At 50.3% G+C, this 23281-nt stretch overlaps 1 protein-coding gene across 1 annotated transcript in view; it reads left to right on the top strand.

Moving 5' to 3' along the window:
- Positions 1-22741, top strand: part of LOC112118412 (cyclin-dependent kinase 18) — a 66166-nt gene extending 43425 nt beyond the window's left edge. The window contains exons 3-13 of the mRNA XM_026655142.1: positions 10603-10748; positions 10952-11077; positions 14475-14531; positions 15676-15790; positions 16738-16832; positions 17806-17868; positions 19804-19927; positions 20435-20555; positions 21001-21098; positions 21824-21929; positions 22585-22741. Of these exons, the coding sequence (XP_026510927.1) occupies positions 10603-10748; positions 10952-11077; positions 14475-14531; positions 15676-15790; positions 16738-16832; positions 17806-17868; positions 19804-19927; positions 20435-20555; positions 21001-21098; positions 21824-21929; positions 22585-22741 (1208 nt within the window). The remainder of the gene's footprint in view (positions 1-10602; positions 10749-10951; positions 11078-14474; positions 14532-15675; positions 15791-16737; positions 16833-17805; positions 17869-19803; positions 19928-20434; positions 20556-21000; positions 21099-21823; positions 21930-22584) is intronic.
- The last annotated feature ends 540 nt before the right edge of the window (positions 22742-23281 follow it).

Here is a 23281-nt window from a genome sequence, read left to right as displayed (position 1 = left end):
TCTACCCCCTGTGTGGCAGGAGAACGTAGTACCAGGCCCAGGGATGTGTTTCTGCCCTTCTAAGAAACAGAAGCCCCCAGTACCAGGCCATGTCTGTATTTCCTTCCCCCTGTTGGAGGCAGAAGAACCTGGCTACAGTTTGCTCCCCATAGTACGTGGTAAATTCCTCACCCTGCAGCCTGTGCCCTTCCCATGTGGTACAGCCCAGACATGGTGCCCATCTCCACTGTCCCCAGTTCTGCATCATTCCATCGGCTTCATTCCCTCGCTCCCATACAGCCCGCTCCTTCTGGCCCGAGATCTCTTGATTAAGTTTCTCACAGATTGTAAACAAGCCTGTGAAGTCACCTCTGCGCTGCCCTTAATCTCCTTCCCCTGAAAGCTGCGGATGTTATTTATTAAGAGGCCTGACAGCCGCATTTGTCCGACGTGTCTCTTCAGCCCTCCGCGGATGGCATTTAATAAACCCCTTGCCGCTGGGAGCTCCCTGCTCGCAGCATTGCGCCATCCGGCATTGGCAGGGGCAGGCTCAGCAGGGGAGTGCTGCGTACAGATGCACCAACCTGTCTAGCACTGTGTGGGCTTGATCCACAGCCCACTGATGGCAGAGGACATCTTCCTACAGATTTCAACGGTCTTTGGATCAGGGAGGGGGCCATGGTTACTGCAGGTTGGGGTTCAGCAGGAAAGGGATTGGTTTGCTTTTTTCTGGAAGGGAATCGAGCCGGGTTCATTCCCCAAGTTCATCTCTCTAGGGGGAGACTGGGAAGCTCGTGGGCTGCACCATTGGCAAATGCCTCGGTCTGACCCTGTTTTACAACCCTGGATGCGTTAAGCCTTCTGTGAGGTCGTTCTCATTACCCCGATTCTACAGATGGAGAAATTGCAGCACAGGACGAAGCAGGGACTTGCCTACGGTCACGCAGCCAGTCAGTGGCAGAGCTGGGACCAGAACCCCGAAATCCTGATGTTGGGTCTTGTGCTTCAGCCACTCCCCCAAGCTTCCCCCTGTGCGGGCCAGGCCCAACCATTACCGGATGTGTCCTTTCGATACTGTCGCGTATGGTGCAGTTCAAATATTCCTGCTGCTCACGTTTCTGAACGAGTCTCCTGGGCTCTCTCTGCCCGTTCTGCGTGGCAGGCTTGAAAACAGGGCGTGTTGGCATCTCCTCAGGTGAACATGTGTCCAAGGATAACACGTGCAGGGAATCAAATTTCATGCGCCATGGAGAGAGCTAATCATTGCAGGGATCAGGGAATCATTTTCCTTTCATCGCACTGCGGAGCTGGCCGGGGGAATTATTTAATTATTTTCCCCAGCCTCGGCCGCTGCTGACAGCAGGTGATTGGAACTGATTAGACTCAGAGGCAGAGGTAGAATGGCAAATTCTGTAGGGCTGGCGGGGGGGCCAATAACCTGTCCCTTAACCAAGGAATGCTGCAGCCTAAAGGGGGGATGTTACCATCTCGACACTGGCGTTTTCCTTTATTATGAGCCATATCACTTATCAATTGACCCAAGCTCTGAGACTCGGCGCCCCAGGTCTTGTATTGCAGTGTAGACATATCCAGAGAGTTTAAAGCCAGAAGAGACCACAAGATCATCTGCTCTGACCTCCTTTATAGCTGACCACCACCTGGCACCTGCCCATTAACTCAACAACCGAAGAGCGACCCACGTATTGCAGCCCGCAGGGGACTAGGGCTTACAGGTGGATCCCTCACTGCTGCAGCTAGTGTAGACAGGCTGCTAACAGCTTTGCCTCCCTATTGTCTGGACCAGCCCTGAGCAAGGTTAGGCGACTTGGGCCTGATTTTCAAAAGGACTCAGCACGTTGGCTGCGAGTTAGATGCTGAGCTCTAGTGAAAATCCAGCATCATAAGGAAAGTGGTGGGGGTGTTGAGTACTTGGGAATCTGCCCTGGATTTAGGGGCCTAAATGAGCGCCCAATTGTTTGGAAAATCTGGCCCCCACTGTGGGTTCTAAGTACTGGGAAGTCTGGCCCTGAGCTCTTTGGGAAACCTGGCCCTATGGAGGTTAAAAACACCCATGCTCTGGCTACGTGAGCTCTCTCCCTCTCCAGCTACTTACCCTTGGGAGTGAATCCCCCAGTGGGGTTTTGTTTGACGTGCTTTGTTTCAGGATCAAACTTCCCAGTTTGCAGCCTCTGCCTGTGCTTCCTTGCCCAGCCCTGCTGTGTCTGTGCTGGCAGCAGGGTGGGTAAGAGCTGGAAAATTTCATTTAAATGGTGACTGCCACCATTTGTCTCCTCTCCCCGCCACTCTGCAAATACCTCTCAATTGCAGTCACATAGGAGGAAAGCTGGAATGAGGATCTGTTCACCCTTCAACCCTGATGGCTAGCAAATGTTTCACGGCCGAGCTATGTACTTCTAGTGTACCATGATATTTAGGCTGCTGTGCATTGGTGGATGCCAGAATTTAATGTCTGGAGAGCTGCTTCGCCATCCAGGGAAGTCACAGTGATGTACAAAGCCACCAGCGTCCATTCATTGCATCGTCATATTGCAGTGCCCTCTCATATTGATATAAGCAGGAGTTGGATTGGTGAGCTAGTTCCTGGTCCTGGTCACTGCCAACTTGTGCTACAGAATCTAAGCCGTCAATTAAAAAAACATAGTCTTTAGCCCTTATGGTTCTGAAGATAATCTTCAAATGGTGGATGGAGGGTAGGCTGAGAAGGTGATGTAGGGTGACCAGATAGCAAGTGTGAAAAATCGGGTCAAGGTGTGGGGGGTAATAGGAGCCCATATAAAACAAAGCCCCAAATATCAGGAATGTCCCTATAAAATCGGGACATCTGGTCACCCTAAGGTGATGTCTGAGTGGGTCTGCAGATAGCCTGAAACAATAGCTTGGAGAAAAAACAACGAGGAGTCCTTGTGGCACCTTAGAGACTAACCCATTTATTTGGGCATAAGCGTTCGTGGGCTGAAACCCACTTCATCAGATGCATGGAATGGAAAATACCGTAGCAGGTATATATATACACAGTACATGAAAAGATGGGAGTTGCCTTGCCAAGTGGGGGGTCAGTGCTAATGAGACAATTCAATTAAAGTAGGCTATTCTCAACAGTGGTTTGAACTGGTCCTGTTCACCTCAATTGGATGTTAATTCTGAAGCCTAATGGTGGCTGCCAGCCTTGGTAACTATTTCATTTTGTGCAAGGAAAGAGTGGGATGATCGTACTGAGAGTTCAGTGCAGTCTGCTGTGAGTCGCATTTCGTTCCTGGTGTGCGGAAGTTGGGTTCTGGGAGGAGCTGAAAGAGTATCACCACTTATTTTTCCCCCAGTCTGATGCAACATCACAACATGGTGTTGTGAAAACCTCTTGCCCCCTCTTCTCTTCTTGGGTGCTGGCTGGCGTGTAGGGAGTTTACCCTGCTGGACAGCCTTCTCTTCCCTGGGGCAGGGCTATATGATGGGAAATGAATCCAGATAGCTCCTGCAGCACCTGGGCTGGATTTCAGTCCCTGGCCCCACCTGCACTGGGGGGCCTGATTCCCCATTGTCCTGCACCTGATGTAGTCAGGTACCGCAGTGCAAAGTGAATGTAACAGGCGAGCAGGCTTTACCCCACATTGCATTGTAAATGGAAACACAAGGTATAAAGCAGGACGGAATCAGGCCCGGGTTTTTAATGGGCACAAATCACGCCTCACTGGTGTAAGTCACAATCATGGTTAGCGCAGCGCAGCTACCCGCATGGCCGAGAGCCTCGTCATTCTGGTTGCAAATCCAGAGTCACTCCTGTTTTGCAGTGGCATTCATCAGAGGCAAACCAGGCCTTTGCTTTGCCTTGCCTTGCCTCCCAAGGAACAATGTATCGAGGGTGGAAAGAGGCCGAATGATCCAAGCTCTGAGTGGGGCTCAGGCTTGCAAGTTTAATGGAGATTTAAGAGGAGAGTTCACACTTAGCTAGGTAATTAAAATTTGTAACTCAAGCAAGCAGTAGAGGGTTTTGGCCCCTTTCCCTGGGAGATCAAAGCTTGTTTTGGCAGAGGCAGTGTTTAAATGTATTTATAAAAAGAGAGAGAGAGAGAGACTCGTCTAAGGCAGCAGCAGTGTCTGCCGCCTCGCTTTAACTTGCTTTGATATCCTAGGCAGCCTCATTATTCTCCGGATGTCGGGGCCTGCTGTAATCCACATGAAAAGCAGAGCGGAATCAAACAGGCCATGGCGTTTGCTCACCCAGAGCCTAACATCATCTCCAACCAACACCCAGGCAGGGCGGCGAGCACGCAAATGCTCAGCAGGCAAACGCTGCCCCCTGCTGGAGCGTCCCCTTTCCCTCTGCCTGTAATTCGCTCCCACGCTGCGCATGCACCTCAGGGTGGAGGTGCTGGGGAGTGGCTGCGTGCATGTGACCCGCTTTGTCTAGCACAGGGGCATTTGGAGAGGGCCAGATTCCATCCTTCATTGCGGGGTCTGCGGGCTGAGATTCAGAGCCAGGACTTCACACTCGGCTCAATCCATGACAGATCCCTCGCTGATGTCAGTGGGAGGTTTGCACAGAGAGCAAGGGGGGAATGCAGCCTTTATGAAGTAACTGCATTTTAAAGGATGCTGTCCTTTGCTGTCACATGCAGCCCCTCCCCATGAGAAAATCTGCTCCCTTTTAGGCCAATGCTCCTGCAGTCTGCTCTCTTCCTTCCCCATCCTCTTTTCTCTCTTTCTCTCCCTCTTCCCCTGTCTCTATGAGTCTTTTCTGCTCTTCCTTTTCCATATTCTTCCCTGCTGCAATTCACACCTCTCCAGGAGTTTCCCACCCTCCCACCTGCTTTCTCATTCCCTCTGCTGAATGACCAGCCGGGGAATAGTTCCTGTTGACATTGTAGTGAGCTTTAGAGTTGCTGCTCTAGTGAAATCAATGGGGAGCTGGGCGGCTCATGCGCCAGAGAGCTATTGTATCAGGTGTCTGCAGACTCAGGCGGACTTCAGTGTGTCACGTTACACTTGCTTCGCATTTGGACTGTTTTTTTCTCAACCATGGGGGATAGAAACTTACCCTGATCCTGGAGAACCTGAATGTGTCACGCAGGCCACATAAATACATTGCACGGGTCAAGTCCGACCTGTTCAATATCCCTGCCCCGGTGGCTGCCCCAGGGACTCTCAATGTATGTCTACACTGCAGTAAAGCACCCAGGGCTGGCCTATGTCAGCTGACTCATGCACTGCAGTGTAGATGGTCGGGCTGGAGCCTGAGCTCTGGGCTTAAACCCGAGCCCAAACGTCTACGCTGCAATTTTATGGCCCCGCAGCCCAAGCCCCATGAGCCTGCATCAGCTGACACAGGCCAGCCACGGGTGTTTTACTGCAGTATAGACAGACCCTGACAAATGTGATCTGCCGCTTGCTGACCGAAGCAGGAGTTCTCTTTTAGCTGAAACAGTAGGGCCCAGGTGTTCAGAGCCCAGGCCCGAGCCCGGCTGATGAGCTGTGGTGTCTCTGTGGCCAGGTGCCCGCTACCCAGGCATGGATTCGTGCAGATCCTACAACACAGCTGGGTTAAGGCAGCATCCTGGCCCTACATTCTGAATGCAACAATGATCTGGCTGCTTCCTTCTGGGACAGGCCGCCTCACTTGCAAGGACTCGGGTGTGGGATGGAAACCAAGTCCCTCTAGGTGGGCTTGGGAGGAAGGGTCTCTTAGTATCTTCATCCCCCTGAGTATACTTATGCAAACCAGCACCGCTTCAGGTGCTTCCACACCTCATGGTGGGTTCTGATCAGGAATCCTTCCCATAGATAGAGGCCATACAAGAGCCAAGCATCCCTTGAACCTTTGGGCATCCTTATTACACCAGTGGCAATGTCAGGGAACCACATTTTCCCCTAGCCATCCTCTCTTCGGGTCGTTCATGTGCTGCATCTCATCCAGGAGATGGGCTAGTGAAGCCTGCCTTGGCTGTCCCCCGCTCTGATCAGTGCCCTGCGAATGTAACTCTCTTGCTGATACCCAGCAGTGAGCTCATCCACAGCTGTCCAAGTAGATTGAAGTCAATGCAGTGAAATCCACGTTAGCAATAGCAGAGGGCTGTTTCTGTGCAGCTCTCGGCTAATGGAAGTGGTGTCTCAGCAGGAGGATGGCTGAGGGACGTGCCCTGGGCGACTGAGCCGAGTGTATTTTGGTCAGAAACTCCCCTGCTGACACTTAGCCTTCTCTCGCTGAGTTATTATGTATGAGTGGACACTGTTACTTTGAGTGTTACATCCCCTGTGGATTCAGCAGTGAGTAGGGTTAATACAGAGGGTCCGGAACTAGAACCCCAGATCTGAACTCCCCCCTGTTCCTTCAAACTTTGGCTACGGTCAGAATCGAAACCTGGAACTAGAGCCTAACTTCTCCTAATGTTGGGTCGTTTGGATCTGGAGTGCTAGTTTGGCCCATTCTAGTGCTAGGAGCAAGCCACACGTTCAGATCGGGAAGGGGGTTTAGGTAAAGCCCCATTGGGTTTGGGCCCAGCTCTGTTTCTGTGAACTACAGATTGCTACATGTTAAGGCCAGAAGGGACTGTTTTGATTATCTAGCCTGACCTCCTGCATAATACAGACCAGAGAATTTCACCTGGTAATTCCTGCGTCTAGACCAGTAACTTGTGGTTGAAGTAGGGCATCTCTTTTAGCAAGGCATTCAGTCTCAATGTAGACTCCAAACGATGGACAATTTACCATATCCCTTTTACATACCTCCTTGGCAGGTAAAGCTTCCCTGCCATGCAGCACAAGGGAGAGAGAGAAAGCCCTCACTCTCCTTACGCTGCAGTAGCATAGTGGTTGTGGACCTGTTCCATCTGCATTACAAAATGCTTGCCAGGCAAATGCTTTCCAACGACCTCTGTTGACAAGACACTCTCCTTGCAAAGGGCTCTCAGCCCGGAGCAGCTAGCTGCCTTCAGCCTGTGGAGACACAGGGAGCCGTTCAGTGGAACCCTGGCCCCCGCAGAAACATTTGTGATTCAGTTCCACTTGGCACCATGCTAGAGGGCCTCTGTGGTGACATGCGGCCCCCAGTAGCAGTGGCAGCAGCAAGAAGATATTAAGGGGAGTTAGGGCATCTTTGTATGGCAGGACACTTTCCGGACACTCCTAGTTCCCCGGGCTGACAGGGGAGGGATCTTGTGGCTGATACACCATGGCAGTTCATGAGATGTCTCCCTGACTCATGCTGCAAACAACCAGTGGAGCTCCCAGGGAAGGGAGCAGCTTGCCAGTGTCTGTTCTTGATGTATGGCATTTTCCTAATGCTGTGGTGCTCTGTGCTCTTAAGGGGCATGTCCCTTCATCCCTCCCCCCACAGCACTGACCCTGGTGTTTGTAGCATCAACAATTTATCCTGTGTGGAGGGTAAATTGCAGTGTAATAGTAATCCGTATTAATGGTGAGCCCAGGCCGAAACCCCAGATCTCAACATGAGGGTGTTTGGAAACTGAACCCTGGTGTGAAATTCACAAATGACTCTTAAGAATAACTGTCAGAGGGCAGTAGCTCCCTGCATAGAAACGCAGAGCTCTTCTGCTGATTCACACTAGCAGCCAGACCCGGTGGGTCCTACTAGCTTCAACTGAGGAATACAAAAATCTTGGAGTGTCTCTCTCATAAAGCAGAGAGAACTAGGGAAGGGACAGAGGCCCTGCAGGGAAAAAAAACAAAGGAAGGACAAAACTCAGGAGGAAGCTTAGGCTGAGGGATGTGCTTTGTTCTTAAGAATAAAGGAAACCCCCAAGAAAGCAGGGTGAGCTTGGGACGCGGTCATTTTTATGTATTTATTTATTTTTTACAACTGTTGTTGAAACCAACCCTTGAGCCTATTCCAGAGTGATGTAACTAAGCCCCGTCCATAAAGGCTGTAACAGTGGCCAAGGCAGCACGTCTGGGCCCAGGGAAATGTTGTCAAGGAGGTTGATCGATGGATCTGTTTAATTGGTTTTATGCTGCTGCCCATCCCTGTAGTATCTGGGCGCCTGCCAGGTAAAATCAGTAGCAGTAGTGAAGTCCCTGGTGGCAGCAGTCACCTGTCACCACTCTCTGAGTTATGCTGCCGAAGAACAGTTGGCGTCACTGTTCCTGCCATGTCACATAGACAGGTTAGCAGTATGTTGTGTTCCACTGTGTGAAAGGTAGCGGAGAGGTCCAGCATTGCGAGCATGGGGATCTTACCTCCATGGTCTATGACCACAAGAAGGTTGTCTTCTAGTGCCACCAGAACTGTCTCTGCTGTGCCCTGGCCCTGACGGGGAGACATCTAGGTTCGTGGCTGACGTTGCATGCTGTTGGAGTTTGATGATTACTACTTGCTCAGTTATTTTGCCTAGGAATGGGAGGTGGGCGACAGGACGGTAGTTGGAGAGAACTTGGGGGTCGTGTGATGGCTTCTTGAGGATTGGGCCAACTATGGCATGTTTCTAGAGGTTTGGGAGGTTTGTCTCTCTGAAGGAGACCCTGACTGTTTGCATTAGTAGTGGGCACAGTTGTTCTTCACTAGCTTTTACCAGCCAGGAGGGGCACGGGTGTATTTCACAGGCTGTGGCTGTAATATTTTCCTGGGCTGAAAGAAATGGATCCTTAAATTGCTAGAGAGCCTGGGCTGGGCTGCACTGCTGCTGGAGGAGTTCAAGAACCGGGTCAACAAGGAAGCTGTGTCTGTGAAGCAGGCATTTAAGCCTGAACAGCAGTTCCCCCATTTCTGGCCTCTTCATTCCTCTTGATCTGTTAAAATGCCAAGCTCACTTGCAGCTCTTTCTTGCTAAATGTGACAGTCCCTGTGGCTGGGGCTGGCTTGTGCACCCATTACTCACGCTGGTGAGAAGTTACTATTGTTAATTGTATGGCAGTAGCACCTAGGGACCTGAACTGAGGTCAGGGACCCATTGTGCTAGGGGCTGTACATGCACGTAGTGAGAGACAGCCGCTGCCCCAAAGACAGTAAACTCCAAATAGACAAAGCCTAGAGGGGATGCAGAGGCCCAGAGAGGGAACTGGTCACACAGCAGGTCAAGGGCAGAGCAGGGAATAGAACCCCTGGTATCTGTCCCATCAACTCTCTGTCACCTAATGTGCAGACCTTTCTTGCCCTCTCTTCTCCCTCTCTTAGTTTCCTCGGCGACTGAGTTCTGTGTCTCTGACTGGCTTGTGTGAAAGGCTGTCTGTGCCAAAGGCAGTCGCCTTGTGTTGTATCCATGCAGTCACCATGGAGGGGCCCGAAGACATTGTCATGTGTCTGCTGAAAGTCTTTTGTAAGGGAGTCAAATTTCTTCCACTAATCCTCACAGGAGGGTTTGACTCCTCTTTAAATAGCCAAACTTCATTCAGAAACATCTAATTAGCAGAGGCCTTGTTTTGAATGGCTCGCTTGGAAATAATGCCCCTGCGAATTTGGAGAATCCATCTCATAGGGATTCGGGTGACCTGTGTTGAACTCGTTAAACGTTTTACTGAGCCAGGGTCTGGGTCCCTGCGCTTCAGAGCTTCCTAGCAACCAGACGTTAATTACAGACTGAGGAGGAATTAAGTGCAAGCCTAAAACTGGAGTCCTGAGGGAGCTTTGTGGCTTATTTTGTTCTGATTTCCTGCTCCTTTCATGGCGCCTGAGACTTGATGATGCTTCAGACTTGTAATCCCAGGAGAAGAGTTATTATTTGGAATCTCTTCGGCCTTCAAAAGAGCTGTTGCGTTTTAGGACCATTTCCCAGGACTACGTAATCTGCTCAGATGTAACGGGCTGGGGCAGGGGAGCTTGTACCTTCCTCTGGAGTCTGCTGGTTTTAGGGTGCAGTAAAGGGCGCTCTGTCTGCCCCCCTTTAATCCCATAGACCCTTTGCTCAGAATCATTCAGGTCCCTGGGAGTGAATAATGATGGCGATACTGTTTGTGACATGAGCTGAAGCTATTCAGTGCCGGAGAGAGAGCGCCTTGCTCGTGGTGAAGAGTAGGCCCCATTGAAGCAGGTGGTGCTCCATGTAGGGTGCTAAGTAGTGTTGCCTACCACATAAAGCACTGGACTGGGACTCAGGAGACCACAGTTCTATTCCCAGCTCTGCCAGTGGCCTGCTGCTGCAGGACCTCGGGCAAGTCACTTCATCTCCCAGGGCCTCAGTTCTCCTCATCTGTACAATGGGAGTAAAGCACTAGCAATTAGTACTGAAAGGCGCTCACAGCCTGCCCGTGAGACTGCAAGCAGGGAGCAGTCTTTTCAATCCATGTGTATACAGTGCCTAGCACAGTGGAGCCCTGCTCCCTGACTGGGGCCCCTCGGCACCACCTCAGGCATAACAGCAGAGGTGCTATAGGTAGTAGAAATCCTTAGCACTGATACTCACTTTGCAAACACACATTAGCTCCCCCGGGGGCATAGCAGCGTTGGCCCAGTGTTTCGGAAGGGAAACCTGAGCTGCAGAGAGGTGAAGGGACTTGCCGAAGGCCACAGATTGGGTCGGTGTTAGGGCAGGGATCAGTGTCAAGGAGCCCCCTTGCTCCCCATCCCGTACTCAGACTCAACCGTGGTATGTGATTGTCCCATGCATTGATTCATAGTGGCCAGTCTATCCACTCAGTCTCTGCTTCCTCTCTCATCAGACCTGGCACAAGGGCACCTGCAGCTGGGCCACCTGGGCAGGGGTTTCCAGGCAGAGCCAACCTCCATTTCCCCCTCGGAGGTGGAAGGCCAGTCCCCGACAACTGTGCGCTACCGAAGGAACAACCAGCGCCGCTTCTCCATGGAGGCAAGTACTGGGCAGGGTGAGGAGGAGGTGCATGGAGGAGGAGCTCCTGTGGTTCTCATAGATGGGAGGCAATTGTCTAGGACGTGGGCTGGGGGGCATGGGCAGTATGTAGGCTGTCACGCACTACTCCCTGAATGCCTGTTTAAGGTTCTCAGCCATGTCGGGTGCTTTAGACACTAACTCTGTGCTGGCCCTGTCTGCAGGATGTCAGCAAGCGGCTCTCCCTGCCCATGGACATCCGTCTGCCCCCGGAGTTCCTGCAGAAGCTGCAGATGGACAATCCAGAGTTCCCCAAGACCTTCAGCAGGATGTCTCGACGGGCTTCCCTCGTGAGTCACACAGCTCAGGGGGTCTGGGTCTAGGGGGAATTGTGTCAGGCTCACGACACTATGCACATATGCCACTGCTCACAGCTGTGTGCTTAAATCCCCATGCACTCACGTGTGCAAATTCCCATGTGAATGCCCATCCACCCACGTTCCCACACATGCCCATCTCCGCCTGCCCACATGTACACACTGATGCAAGTAAATCGCTATTGCACACAACTACGAGTGTAAACCATCGCATACTCGTGCCTACACTTGCGTAAATCCTCACCATGCACATGCTCACACCTATGTGTGCAAATCCCATGTCCATGTGCAGTGCAAATCCCCACCTGCCTGGTGCATACTGCTACGGGTGCAAATCCCCTGCTGCACATGTCCCCACACCCAGCCGTGTAACTCCCCACACCTGCCCCTCACATTCGGACACTCCCACGTGCCTACACTAAGGTTTGATTCTTTGAAAGGATGGGGACTGAAAATCACTTGACATTTAAGAAGCACCTGCTAGCGGCCGCCGCTCCTAGTTAAAATGCAAATGCCAATAAATAATGAATTAGTCTTTGTACTAATTTCAGAGTTTCACTTTCTGTATAGCACAGCATCAGCATGCACAACGGCGACACCACAGCACCTTATTTACGAATATGCCAGCGTGCTTCCCAGGCACCAGAAACACTCTGTGTTGCCCAGTCACTGGGTCCGAGACCTTGGCAAGCCTTTGACGGACATCTAGCCCCAAGTGGGAAGAATGGTGTAAGCTGATGTACTGACAGCGCACGCCGACCTGTGCAGTCTCTTGTGTCTATTGAATAACATATACCTGGGTGAAGCGAGTGTGCCATAAATATTAATAATCCTGTCAATGAATAATGCGTGTTTCTGTAAAGCTCTCCACATGGCGGTATGCCGTTCGTAGGCTTTCAGATCATGTCCAGCCTCCCTCACCTTCCAACAGTCACGTTATTATCTCCGTCAACTGTGCAAAATAGACTGATGTAGTTGCTCCTGCGGGAGATGGATTGTTCAAGGGAATGGGAGTGGTGCTACTGACACTATTGACCTCACAAGTCGCTAGTTCAAATCCATCTCGTGTCAGCAGCTAGACTGTAAGTTTCCCTCCTCTGTGTTTTGGTGGCTTGTGTGAAATGAGTGGGTGGGACAGGCGCTGATTGGAAAATGCGGGGGGAGGGGGGAGGAGTGATGGCAGAGAGGCCAGAGAGACTGACCTGCGTTCTGTATAGGTTGGTTCCTCCAGGTTCCCACTTGTAAGGGGGATTGTGTCCCTGCTGCAGCCCATGGAATTCCTGCTCCGTGGATAAACAGTCTCCAGGACTTGCCGCCAGTTTAAAATTCACACACCATTTTCCTGTTCAACTCCAATCAGACGACCATGAGGTTCTTTATTCTGAGAGAATATGACAAACAATTTCTCTGCTCCATGGACGGTGACTGCGCTGTTCCAGAGCTCCCTGTCAAGCGACAGCTGTCTCTCTAGCACCACCTACGGATGGAGAGGTGGCATGTGTTGTATCGATGAACAGAATGCTGGGAATCATTAAGAAAGGGGTAGAGAATAGGACAGAAAATATCTTGTTGCCGCTATATAAATCCATGATATGCCCACATCTTGAATACTGTGTACAGATGTGGTCGCCCCATCTCAAAAAAGATATATTGGAATTGAAAAAGGTTCAGAAAAGGGCAACAAAAATGATTGGGGTATGGAATGGCTTCCGTATCAGGCGAGATTAATAAGACTGGAACTTTCCAGCTTGGAAAAGAGACAACTAAGGGGAGATATTATTGAGGTCTATAAAATCATGACTGGTGTAGAGAAAGTAGATAAGGAAGTGTTGTTTACGTCTTCTCATAACACAAGAACTAGGGGGGTCACCAAATGAAATTAATAGGCAGCAGGTTTAAAACAAATAAAAGGAAGTATTTCTTCACACAACACACAGTCAACCTGTGGAACTCCTTGCCAGAGGATGTTGTGAAGGCCAAGACCGTAACAGCGTTAAAAAAAGATAAATTCATGGAGGATAGGTCCATCAATGGCTATTAGCCAGGATGGGCAGGAATGGTGTCCCTAGCCTCTGTTTGCCAGAAGCTGGGAATGAGCGACAGGGGATGGATCACTTGATGATTACCTGTTCTGTTCATTCCCTCTGGGGCACCTGGCACTAACCACTGTCAGAAGACAGGATACTGGGCTAGATGGCCCCAGTAGGGCCGTTCTTATGTTCTTATTATGGTACATATCAAAAAGTGGAAAGCCACTGCACTTCCCTGAGATAAGAGTTGTGTTTGTGACTGTCCTGTACGTAAACACATACCAGGTGTGTGAGAGAGACATATTAGTTATGTCACAGGAACACCTATCCATGGGATTCTTTCGTCGACCTAGCAGTATGTACTCTGGGGCTTAGATTGGCTTAACCACATTGCACGGGGAGCTAAATTTTTCACAGCCCTGAACGATGTAGTTAGGTCGACTTAATGTTATAGTGTAGACCAGGCCTCAGAGATAGTCCCTGCCCCAGAGTGTTTAAAATCTAAATAGACAAAGGCCGTGTCATTTTCTCATTGGGAAACTGAGGCACAGAGAGGTTAACAGCCTTGTTGACGGTCACACAGAGAGTCTGTGGTAGGAACTCAACCCAGATCTCCTGAGTCTCCGTCTAGGGCCTTAACTGCAAGACTACCCTTGCTGGGGCTGTGTCTATGATAGTGTCTCTCTCAGTGTTACTTGAAAGAGTGACCATTGCAAACAGGAAATGTCTCTTTCCTGGTTGATTTGAAAAGCACCTGGGATCAAGGAACGGCATTCTACTGAAGATCAACACGTGGGAATTGACTTTTAGCACAAGGAAGGGGCTGCCTACTTGATGTGAGCCAGGGTAGGTGTCTTTGATGAAAGGGGCATCGTTGCATTTAAAAAAAAAAAGCTCATGTTTAAATTCAGACTTAACTGCTCAAACGTCAGGATGATGGGTGAAGGAGGGACAGATGGACAGAATGATAATGGAATCGTAGAGATAGGAGCAGTGGAAGGCAATATTTCAAGCCACAGTCACATTGCAGAAGAAGACACTTAGCGCAGTGATGAAGTTAATAACTTGCGTCATAGTTCCATGGAGGGAGAAAGCAGGTATCATTTGTTTCCTTTAAGCAACCGGTTTTGGTTTTCCTGTGATTGATTGGCTGGCTGGCTGCTCTCCCCTGCAGATAGCAATAGACGTGTATCTAGAACTGCTGCATGCGAACACCTGCCTTGATTTATCTCCCCCCAAAGCTCATACTGCCCAGCCTCCTTGACGTGACCTTCAGCCGCAGGGCTAATCTTTCCTAGGGAAGGATGTTTCCTGCTGATGTTCTTCCCTTTTCTTTGCAGTCGGACATCGGATTTGGGAAGCTGGAAACCTATGTTAAATTGGAAAAACTGGGGGAGGTAAGAAGAATGTGAAATCAACTCAAGGTTGTAGATGAAGTTCAGAGCAGAGCCCAAGCTGCAAAGGACAGACCCGGAGCCAGACTTCCTCAGCGTATGGGCGTGTTTGGACCTGGGGGTTTGGTCCTGGCCCAGCGTTAGTTATAAGTAACAAGAAGTACTCAAACGTAGCACTTACAGAGTTCTTTTGGGCCCGATCGAAAGACCATTGAAGCTGACAGGAATCTTGAAGTTGACTTTCATGGGCTTTGGATCAGGCTTTTTATCTTCAAAGCAATTTACAAACACTCTGTACAATCCCCGCTTCCTTCTGGGATAGCTAAGTGTTGTTGTTATTTTACAGGGGCAGAGAGGTTAAGTGATTTGCCTAAGGCTATGGAGGGAATCGGTGTAGGAGCTGGAGTAGAACTCAGATGTTCATGTTACCCAGGCTTGTTCTCATGCCAGTGGATCATTCTCACCCTGTCAGACTAAACCCTGACAGGACCATTTTCAAAGAATGATGCCTAAAATGCACCCACAAAGCCCTTGGTTTTACAGGCAAAAGGTTAACTGGGTGCTTAGATGGCTACTTTAAATGCAGGATTGTCTTTGCCATCTGAGCTCCAGTCTTGAAAAATCTGGCCTTCAAGGTTTAAGCCCAAAACTTAGACTTCCCTCCCAAAACTCTGGGTTTACAAAAGGTATTAAATTGTGCAACGTAATACTGTATTTACAGGAGGGGAAATTGCCACCTGATCCCCTGGGTTACTGAAGTATGACATTGATTCCTATTAATATCTTGATTTATGTAACAATCCCAACCACCTTTCGTCAGCAAGGAAGATAGCTGGGTCTCTCCCACTTGAGTTAAAGGAGCAACTCCATTAGATGGTAGCACTAGTGAGTTATTACGTTCTACGTGAACCAACCACTGGAGAGGGATTTAGCCAGTGTACACAGCTGCATTGTTATCAGTGTCACCAGTGGTTGTAAAATTATCCTGCCCTTGTTTTTCAATCCCTTCCATCCAGTGATAAAATGCTCCCATGGACATTGGTTTGCGGTACATGCAGGGTGTCAGATCCCGGCTCCCCATACAGCCCTGCTCCATGCCATCCAAGTGTAAGTTCATGAGCTGCATTTCTCTGTCTCTTTCTCACAGGGCACCTACGCCACTGTCTTCAAGGGGCGCAGCAAGCTAACTGGGAACCTGGTCGCTCTGAAGGAGATCCGTCTGGAGCATGAAGAAGGGGCACCCTGCACAGCTATAAGGGAGGGTAAGGGGCAGTAGATACTTTTTGTGCTAAAAGGCATCACACACAGGGATGGACCACAGCTCTGGGACTCATGATTATAAATGGTAGCAATTTATATCCGCTTACCAGATGGCCCTGTCTCAGCACAGGGGGCTGGACTTGATGCCGTCTCAAGATCCCTTCTAACCCTATACTTCTATGATTCAAATGAGCCTATAGTTAAGGCTACAGGTATTTTTAGTAAAAGTCATGGACAGGTCACGAGCAGTAAACAAAAATTCACGGCCTGTGACCTGTCCATGACTTGTACTATATACCCCTGAATAAATCTTGGGCAGGGGGGTCGCGGGTGCTGGGGGGTGGCCTAGGACCCCCGCTGGTGCTGGGAGGGGGGGCTGGGCGGCGGCACACAGCCCAGGACCTCTGCTGGTGCTGGAGCAGGGAGTGTTGGCGGGGCTGGCAGGCTTCCTACCCAACTCCATGTGTCCCTGCAGCTCCTAGGGGGAGGGAATGCCAGGGGGGCTCCACGCACTGCCCCCGCCATGAGCTCCACCTTGGCAGCTCCCATTGGCCGGGAACTGCAGCCAATGGGAGCTGTGGGGATGGTATCTGCAAGCAGGGACAGCGCGCAGAGCCCCCTGACCCCTCCACCTAGGTCAGGAGCTGCTGGGACATGCCGGCCGCTTCCGGGGAGCCCCTCTGACTGTGTGAAAAGGGGGATGATGCCTGCAATAGAAAGTTAGTAGCGAATCAGCTTTGCCTTAGGGCTGGATGGGCAGCTCAGCCAGCCAATCCAAACCCACTCAGTCCTGAAGGACTGACTCTTCCATCTGCAAAACACTGACCCGGTCTATGAGGACCAGATATTGGGACCAACCAGCACTGCCTGGGCAGGTTTCCACCCCTCATGACAAAGTATGCCGACAATGGACCCTCATGGCTAACGCTGCCTTCTCCTTGCCTTGCAGTTTCCCTGCTGAAGAACCTGAAACATGCAAACATTGTGACCCTCCATGATTTCATCCACACTGAGCGCTCCCTCACCCTTGTCTTTGAGTACCTGGTGAGTCCAAGGGCTGCTTGCCTGGGTGCTTGGTCTTGTGCTGGGGCAGTCTGGACACCCAGACTTTCCCCTGCTGCGGGAGGGATGGGGGCTCATTCCAGACACGGAAATGGTTCATGGAGTGATGAGAAGTGCTGGTTGCAACAACAAAAAAAAGAGGCAGGGGGAATCATGGGGAACAAAAAAATTTTGTGTTTTTCAAAATTCTGAAAATTTCCACACTTTGAGAATTCCCTGACCCGCTTTGTAATAGGTCAAAAAAGGGAACATTTCACAGTAATTTAATCAGATATTTCCCTGATTTTTTTTTTACGTTACTATCTGTTTATTTAGGAAGCAGTGACTGGTTTATAAATCCTTGCCATGTAAATATCAGAAACAAAACAATCACCATTACAACAAGGAGCTTTCGTTTAAAGAGACATTATGCAGGAATATAGACATCAGGTTGCTCTGTGTACCAGGGAGTTACCATATTGCAGCCTTAGCATCATTACAACACCCACACAATATTAACATTTGATAGATAGGCCTGGTCTCTTCAATATGTGCAATCAGAGATTTCACTCCATATTTTTTAATTAACAAAATATTTATTCACTTCTAATAAGAATTGTCTGCTCTGAGCTCCTGTGTAACATGGGCCATAGAATTTCACCCAGAGATTTCTGCATCAAGCCTGTTCACTTGTGTTTGAAATGAGTTTTCCTAGCCCTCCATCTCCACCCATTCCCCCGAGCCACTTCGGGGAGGGTTTGGGATGATCGTAATGGTTCTTTCTGACCATAACTTCTGTAAATCTGTGAAAAAGGCCTGTGGGATTTAGCCACCCAGCCTTTGTCAAACCTCACTCACCATGCTCAGCTTGTGCACCAACCACTTGACCATCGCCATGTGTTGTCAGTAACTTGCTGGGCACACGGTTATTCATGGTCACTTAGAAGGTTCCTTTGGGACGTGCTTGTCGTTGCAGGAAAATGACCTAAAGCAATATCTGGATAACTGCGGGAACCTGATGAACGTGCACAACGTGAAGGTACGAGACCACTATCTTGCGGAAGGGGGTTACAAACTCTCAGGGGATGCTCTATCGTGGCCATGTTGAAGACCCAAGGAACTGACCCGAGGTGCATTGCAGTCGTTGGGGGCTCAAACATTCACACTCAGATTATTCAAATGATCCCATCCAGTGTGCATTATCGTGTACTTCTCAACAGTGAATTCATCTGCCATCGCACTGCCCATTCACTTAGCATTGTTAGACGCCTCTGAAGTTCCTCACCATTTTCTCTGGCCTGGACTAACCTGAATAAATTGGTGTCATCTGCAAACCCTGTTCACCCCCTTTCCTCAACTAGTTGTCTGTATTAACATTCATCCGAGGGTGATTTCATTTCCTTCCTTGCATCTTATTGCAGGAGCTTGTCAACGGTTTTTAGAAAGTTCCCGAGATAGAGACTCCACCCCTTGTCCAGCTCCTAGTATAGTGGGGTGTTTGGTGTTAGTCTCGTGGCAAATGAGGAAACTGACTTTGTTAAGAACTGAGTGCAGCTACACTGAGGGGAGAGGAGCACACTTCATAACTTCTGGAGACCGAGCTGACTGCACACCCCAAGAACTCCTTGCATCCCTCCATTCCCCTCTATTTCAGGGCCTCCCTGCAACTACTCCTCAATCTTCCCCCCATCCATGTTATAGACTCTGTCTGCTCCCCTTCCTCACATTCCCACCTCCCCACCCCTGTGCTCAGGGCTCTGTGTATCCCCCACCATATCAGGCCCCCCAGTTTCCCTCCTCCCACCAGGAAAGGTGTGGGCCTCCCATTCCCCCTTCCTCACCACCATTGATTTTTGTCTGGGAGAGAAGTTATTCAGGATGTCAGCATATTAGACTGTTTTGGGAGGGTGAGCAGGGCTATTGTTATGCTGGACAGCAATAGCAGAGGCCATCAATTCAGTTCTTTAATCTGTAGACAATTGCAGAGGTGCTTGAAGCTGTGGCTGCGCTAAACACATGGCTGGGGCACTATGCGTCCCACATTTCCCCCCTTCTGGTTTTCCGATTTTCCCTAAAATTGGTACGGTTCTGCCCCTGGATGCCTAGAACATTCCCTGCACGTTTGGAATTGATCAGATGTGGCAGAGGGAAGTTCCAGACAAACACAGAAATACCATCAATAATAATAATTATACCCAGCTCTTACATAGCGCTGTTCATCAGTAGCTCTCAAAACGCTTTTCATCCAGTGCAGTGTACGGCCTTCGCAAGCTCTGCCAATGAGTAAAAAGAGAGAGAATCTAATGCTATGCTGCAAAAAAAAACCTCTATGGGTGTGCAGACTTGGGCTCACGGGGCTCTTGCTACAGCGTTAAAAGCAGCCGTGTATCCGTTCTGGCTCAGGCAGGACCTTGGGCTCTGAAGCCTGAGGAGGGGAGAGGCTGAGCCCCAGACTGAGCCAGAACAGCTCCGTGGCTATTTTTAGCACTGTAGCTCGTGTCTGAGTCTGTTGAGCCAAGGTCTGAGACTCACTGCCGTGCAATGTCAATGTATTCTTAGGGTCAGATTTGCATTGGCACACTGAAGGCCAGACTGTGTAAAGAGGCCCTGGCTGTGTAAAGGGGCCTTAAAGTGGACATGAATGTAATTTAGAAGTCCGTGTAATTTGCAGCCACGTTAAGGCCCCTGCATGCTGCCACATTGGTGTAAAGGGGCCTTAGTGTGCATGTGAATATGGCCTGTATTCTTGTGCTCCAGGCTGGAGACGCGGCAGTTCTGGCTTTGCACATTGCTCCATCCCTGGGTGACTCCTGTACATAGTTTGAGATCAATCCAGAGCTGTCCACTGTGATTTTTATTCCCCGTTATAGGGTCCCAAGACCATTGCAGGTTCTGCTTGTCCCTACTGTGTGCTGAACAACATGCCAAACACTGCTCTCCCTCTGCTCTCACCCCTTCTGCTCCCCTCCCCAAGATCTTCCTGTTCCAGCTGCTCCGCGGCCTGTCCTACTGCCACAAGAGCAAGATCCTGCATCGAGACCTCAAACCGCAGAACCTGCTCATCAACGAAAGAGGGGAGCTAAAGCTGGCTGACTTCGGTGAGTAGGGCAGGGAGAGAACAGCGTTGGCCTGGATTGGGCCAGGTTCTGTGCAGACAACAGTGGGTACCGTATGCAATCCCTGGAGCTGCAGAGCAGCATGGGGCATGGGTTCCCGCAGCAGCCCGGGACACAAGCTTGTACGCACTTCTCAAGCTGGTGCTTTAGTCACCTCTGTATGGAAACTGCCTGCTCCACTTAGCAAGGATTCAGCTTGGTGCCTGTTCCTCTGGGGCACATAGGCTAGGGGCCGGGCTTAGTCTGGGAATGCAGGGGGGCGGGACCTCTGGGGGCAGGGCTTCAGCACCTGACAGCTCCCATGTAAGCACCTAGATGCAGTGGGCCAGATTGTCAGACTGGCAGCTCCAAATCTGGCCCGCTGCATTTAGGTGCCTAGATGAGAGCTGAATTCTTTTGCAAACCTGGCCGTGCGGTTCCCTGGGATGAGCGCAGTGCTGCCGCAAAACACAATAGGAGCGGTCTTGCTAACATCCCTTTCGTCTCCAGGTCTAGCCAGAGCCAAATCAATCCCTACGAAAACATATTCCAACGAGGTGGTCACGCTGTGGTATCGGCCTCCAGATGTCCTGCTGGGATCTACTGAGTACTCCACGCCCATCGATATGTGGTGAGCCGGCATCTGCATGCAGGGTGGGATGGGACGGCTCCGTCAGAGTCCCACATTAAGATTCCAAGCTCTCCGGGACAGGGGAGTTCATTGTCTCCCATGTGTCTGTACAGCACCGAGCACTCTGCTGCCCAGTTAAATAATGTTAAATAATAACATTGGGCTGCCACCTGCTTCGGTTTCTGTGCCATGTCCTGCATCTCGGGGGGCACAAGCTGTTTGGAGCAGGGGATGGGTCTTATCTGAACATGTGTGGTGCTGAGTGCATGGTTAGCAGTAATAATAGTGTGGTAGCTCTGGGTACTGATTTCTCTTCCAAGGGAACTGGTGGGAGCCCCATCCCAGGGCTGGGACTGGAAGGAACCAGGCTGCACTGGACACAGGGCAGGGATGGACTAGCACCGCTTTCCCATCTCTAATTCCAATGTCTCTGCTGCTCCTTTAGGGGTGTGGGCTGCATACACTATGAAATGGTCACTGGACGGCCCATGTTCCCAGGCTCGACTGTGAAAGAAGAGCTCCATTTAATCTTCAGGCTTCTTGGTGAGTTGTCTGCATTCTCCCTTATCTCCAGGAGAGGGAGGTGGCTGACCGAGCAGAGGGAAAACAGTACTAGGCTGGCCTTTAACTCCCTTTCTGTAAATCTGGTAGGATTTACGAGCGACTTGGTTCTCAACCAGGGGTACGCAGAGGTCTTCCAGGGGGTACATCAATTCAGCTAGATATTTGCCAAGTTTTACAACAGGCTACATAAAAAGCAGTAGTGAAGTCAGTACAAACTAACATTTTCATGCAGACAATGACTCATTTATACTGCTCTATATACTATACACTGAAGTGTTAGCACAATATGTTAAAAATGAGAAAGTCAGCAATATTTCAGTACTAGTGTGGGGTGACACTTCTGTATTTTTATGTCTGATTTTGTAAGCAAGTCGTTTTTAAGTGAGGTGAAACTTGGGGTACACAAGACAAATCAGACTGAAAGGGGTACAGTAGTCTGGAAAGGTTGAGAACCACTGTACTAGAGAATCAGATGTTTTCTATAAGGTTTTATACCCTTCTTGTAGAATTTGATAGCAGAGAGAGAATTCTCTATTCAATTCCAGGGGATGGTTCAAACCACCTATAGAATAGCTATTGTTTTTTTTACCAGATTCAGATTTCGACAGGGAGCTATTCTCTCTAGTGTAATCTAGTGTCGTTACTAGCAGCTTTCCATAGCCCATGCACAGGGTGATGTGTCTAAACCTGCCTTTCTCCCCCAGGCACCCCTACAGAAGACTCCTGGCCCGGAATCACATCCAACGAGGAGTTTAAGGGTTATCATTTCACCCAGTACCAAGCCCAGCCCTTGATAAATCATGCACCCAGGTATCTCCCTGGAGCAGAGACCCACACTTGCACTGTGGTTTCAGGCTGTTCACAAATGGGAGACTAGGGCAATGAGTGTTGGGGTAGGGACTGGACTGATAGCCCCGGATATTAAGGATCTGCGCCAATCTACAGAACAGATGCAGATGAAGCCAGCATCAGAGCAGGCCTCCTCCACTGTGCCCTGCTAATGTGCATACAACATGCCCTGGAAGGACGCCCCTCCAGGGGCTCGCAGATAAGTACCCATCTGCAGGGCTTATTCCGTCCTCCTTTCTGCTGAGACTGCCACCACACCACATAGCAAGTGTGAAAAATTGGGATGGGGGAGGGGGCTAATAGGGTCCTATATAAGACAAAGCCCCTAATATCGGGATGGTCCCGATAATATTGGAATGTCTGGTCACTCTACAAGGGGTGCTAATTAATACTTAGAACCCCGCCCACCAGCTGTGCAGGGCAAGGCACTGTTCCCCATTGTGTCGTGCAGTGATCGATCCTGAGCCGTAGAATAGAATTACAGAATCATAGAATATCAGGGCTGGAAGGGACCTGAGGAGGTCATCTAGTCCAACCCCTGCTCAAAGCAGGACCAATCCCCAACTAAATCATCCAGGGTCTCTGGGGTATGGTCACAGTCTCCGTTTTTTCTCAGGCTGGACACAGAAGGGATCGACTTGCTGACGAGCCTCCTCCTGGTAAGTGGCCTGACCGTCCAGCCGGATTGCAAGGGGAGGTCTTCGGTGGAGGTGCCACGATTCAGCACCCTCCACCCTGGGGCTCCGGGGGTGCTGCCTTCCTTCCTGGCTTAACATTAGTGCTACCTACCTTCTCACCGGGGGGCGGAACAGGGGGCCTGGCCAGCTGCAGCTGGGAACACTGCACCCACAACAGCCGATCTGATGCTAACTTGGTGTCTGATCATGCGGCCGTTGGAGTCCTCTACAGGCCCTGGATCAGGCCCTCAGTCCCATAGAGCAATGGCAAGGGGTTATGGATGCAACTAAGCCATTTCTCTGACGCTAACGCCAAGGTCTCAGTAGACCTTAGTACCAACCCGCTCCCATTACTCCACCCCGCTAACTGCCCTGAATTCACTCAGAAACTCTCCCCTAAGTGCTGGACATGCCCTTTTACCTTCTTCTCCTGGTTCATGTCCTCCTTGATCAGAGCCCTTGTCATTACCTTCCCTTTGGCTTTTTGAGACCAGCCCACTTGTCCCTGTATTTAAAGTCAGTGGAACTCCCGAACTCTGACCCAGCGTCTCACCTGCGTTATCTGGTCGCTCACCTTTTCTCTTCTGCCAAGTTCCTGGTTCCACTTTCCTGGATTTGCCCAGAAACACAATCCTG

This window comes from Terrapene carolina, unplaced genomic scaffold (genome assembly GCF_002925995.2).
Source record: "Terrapene carolina triunguis isolate 2854851 unplaced genomic scaffold, T_m_triunguis-2.0 Scaffold198, whole genome shotgun sequence".
Classification (NCBI taxonomy): Eukaryota; Metazoa; Chordata; order Testudines; family Emydidae; genus Terrapene; species Terrapene triunguis.
This window is presented reverse-complemented; position numbering and strand designations above follow the sequence as displayed.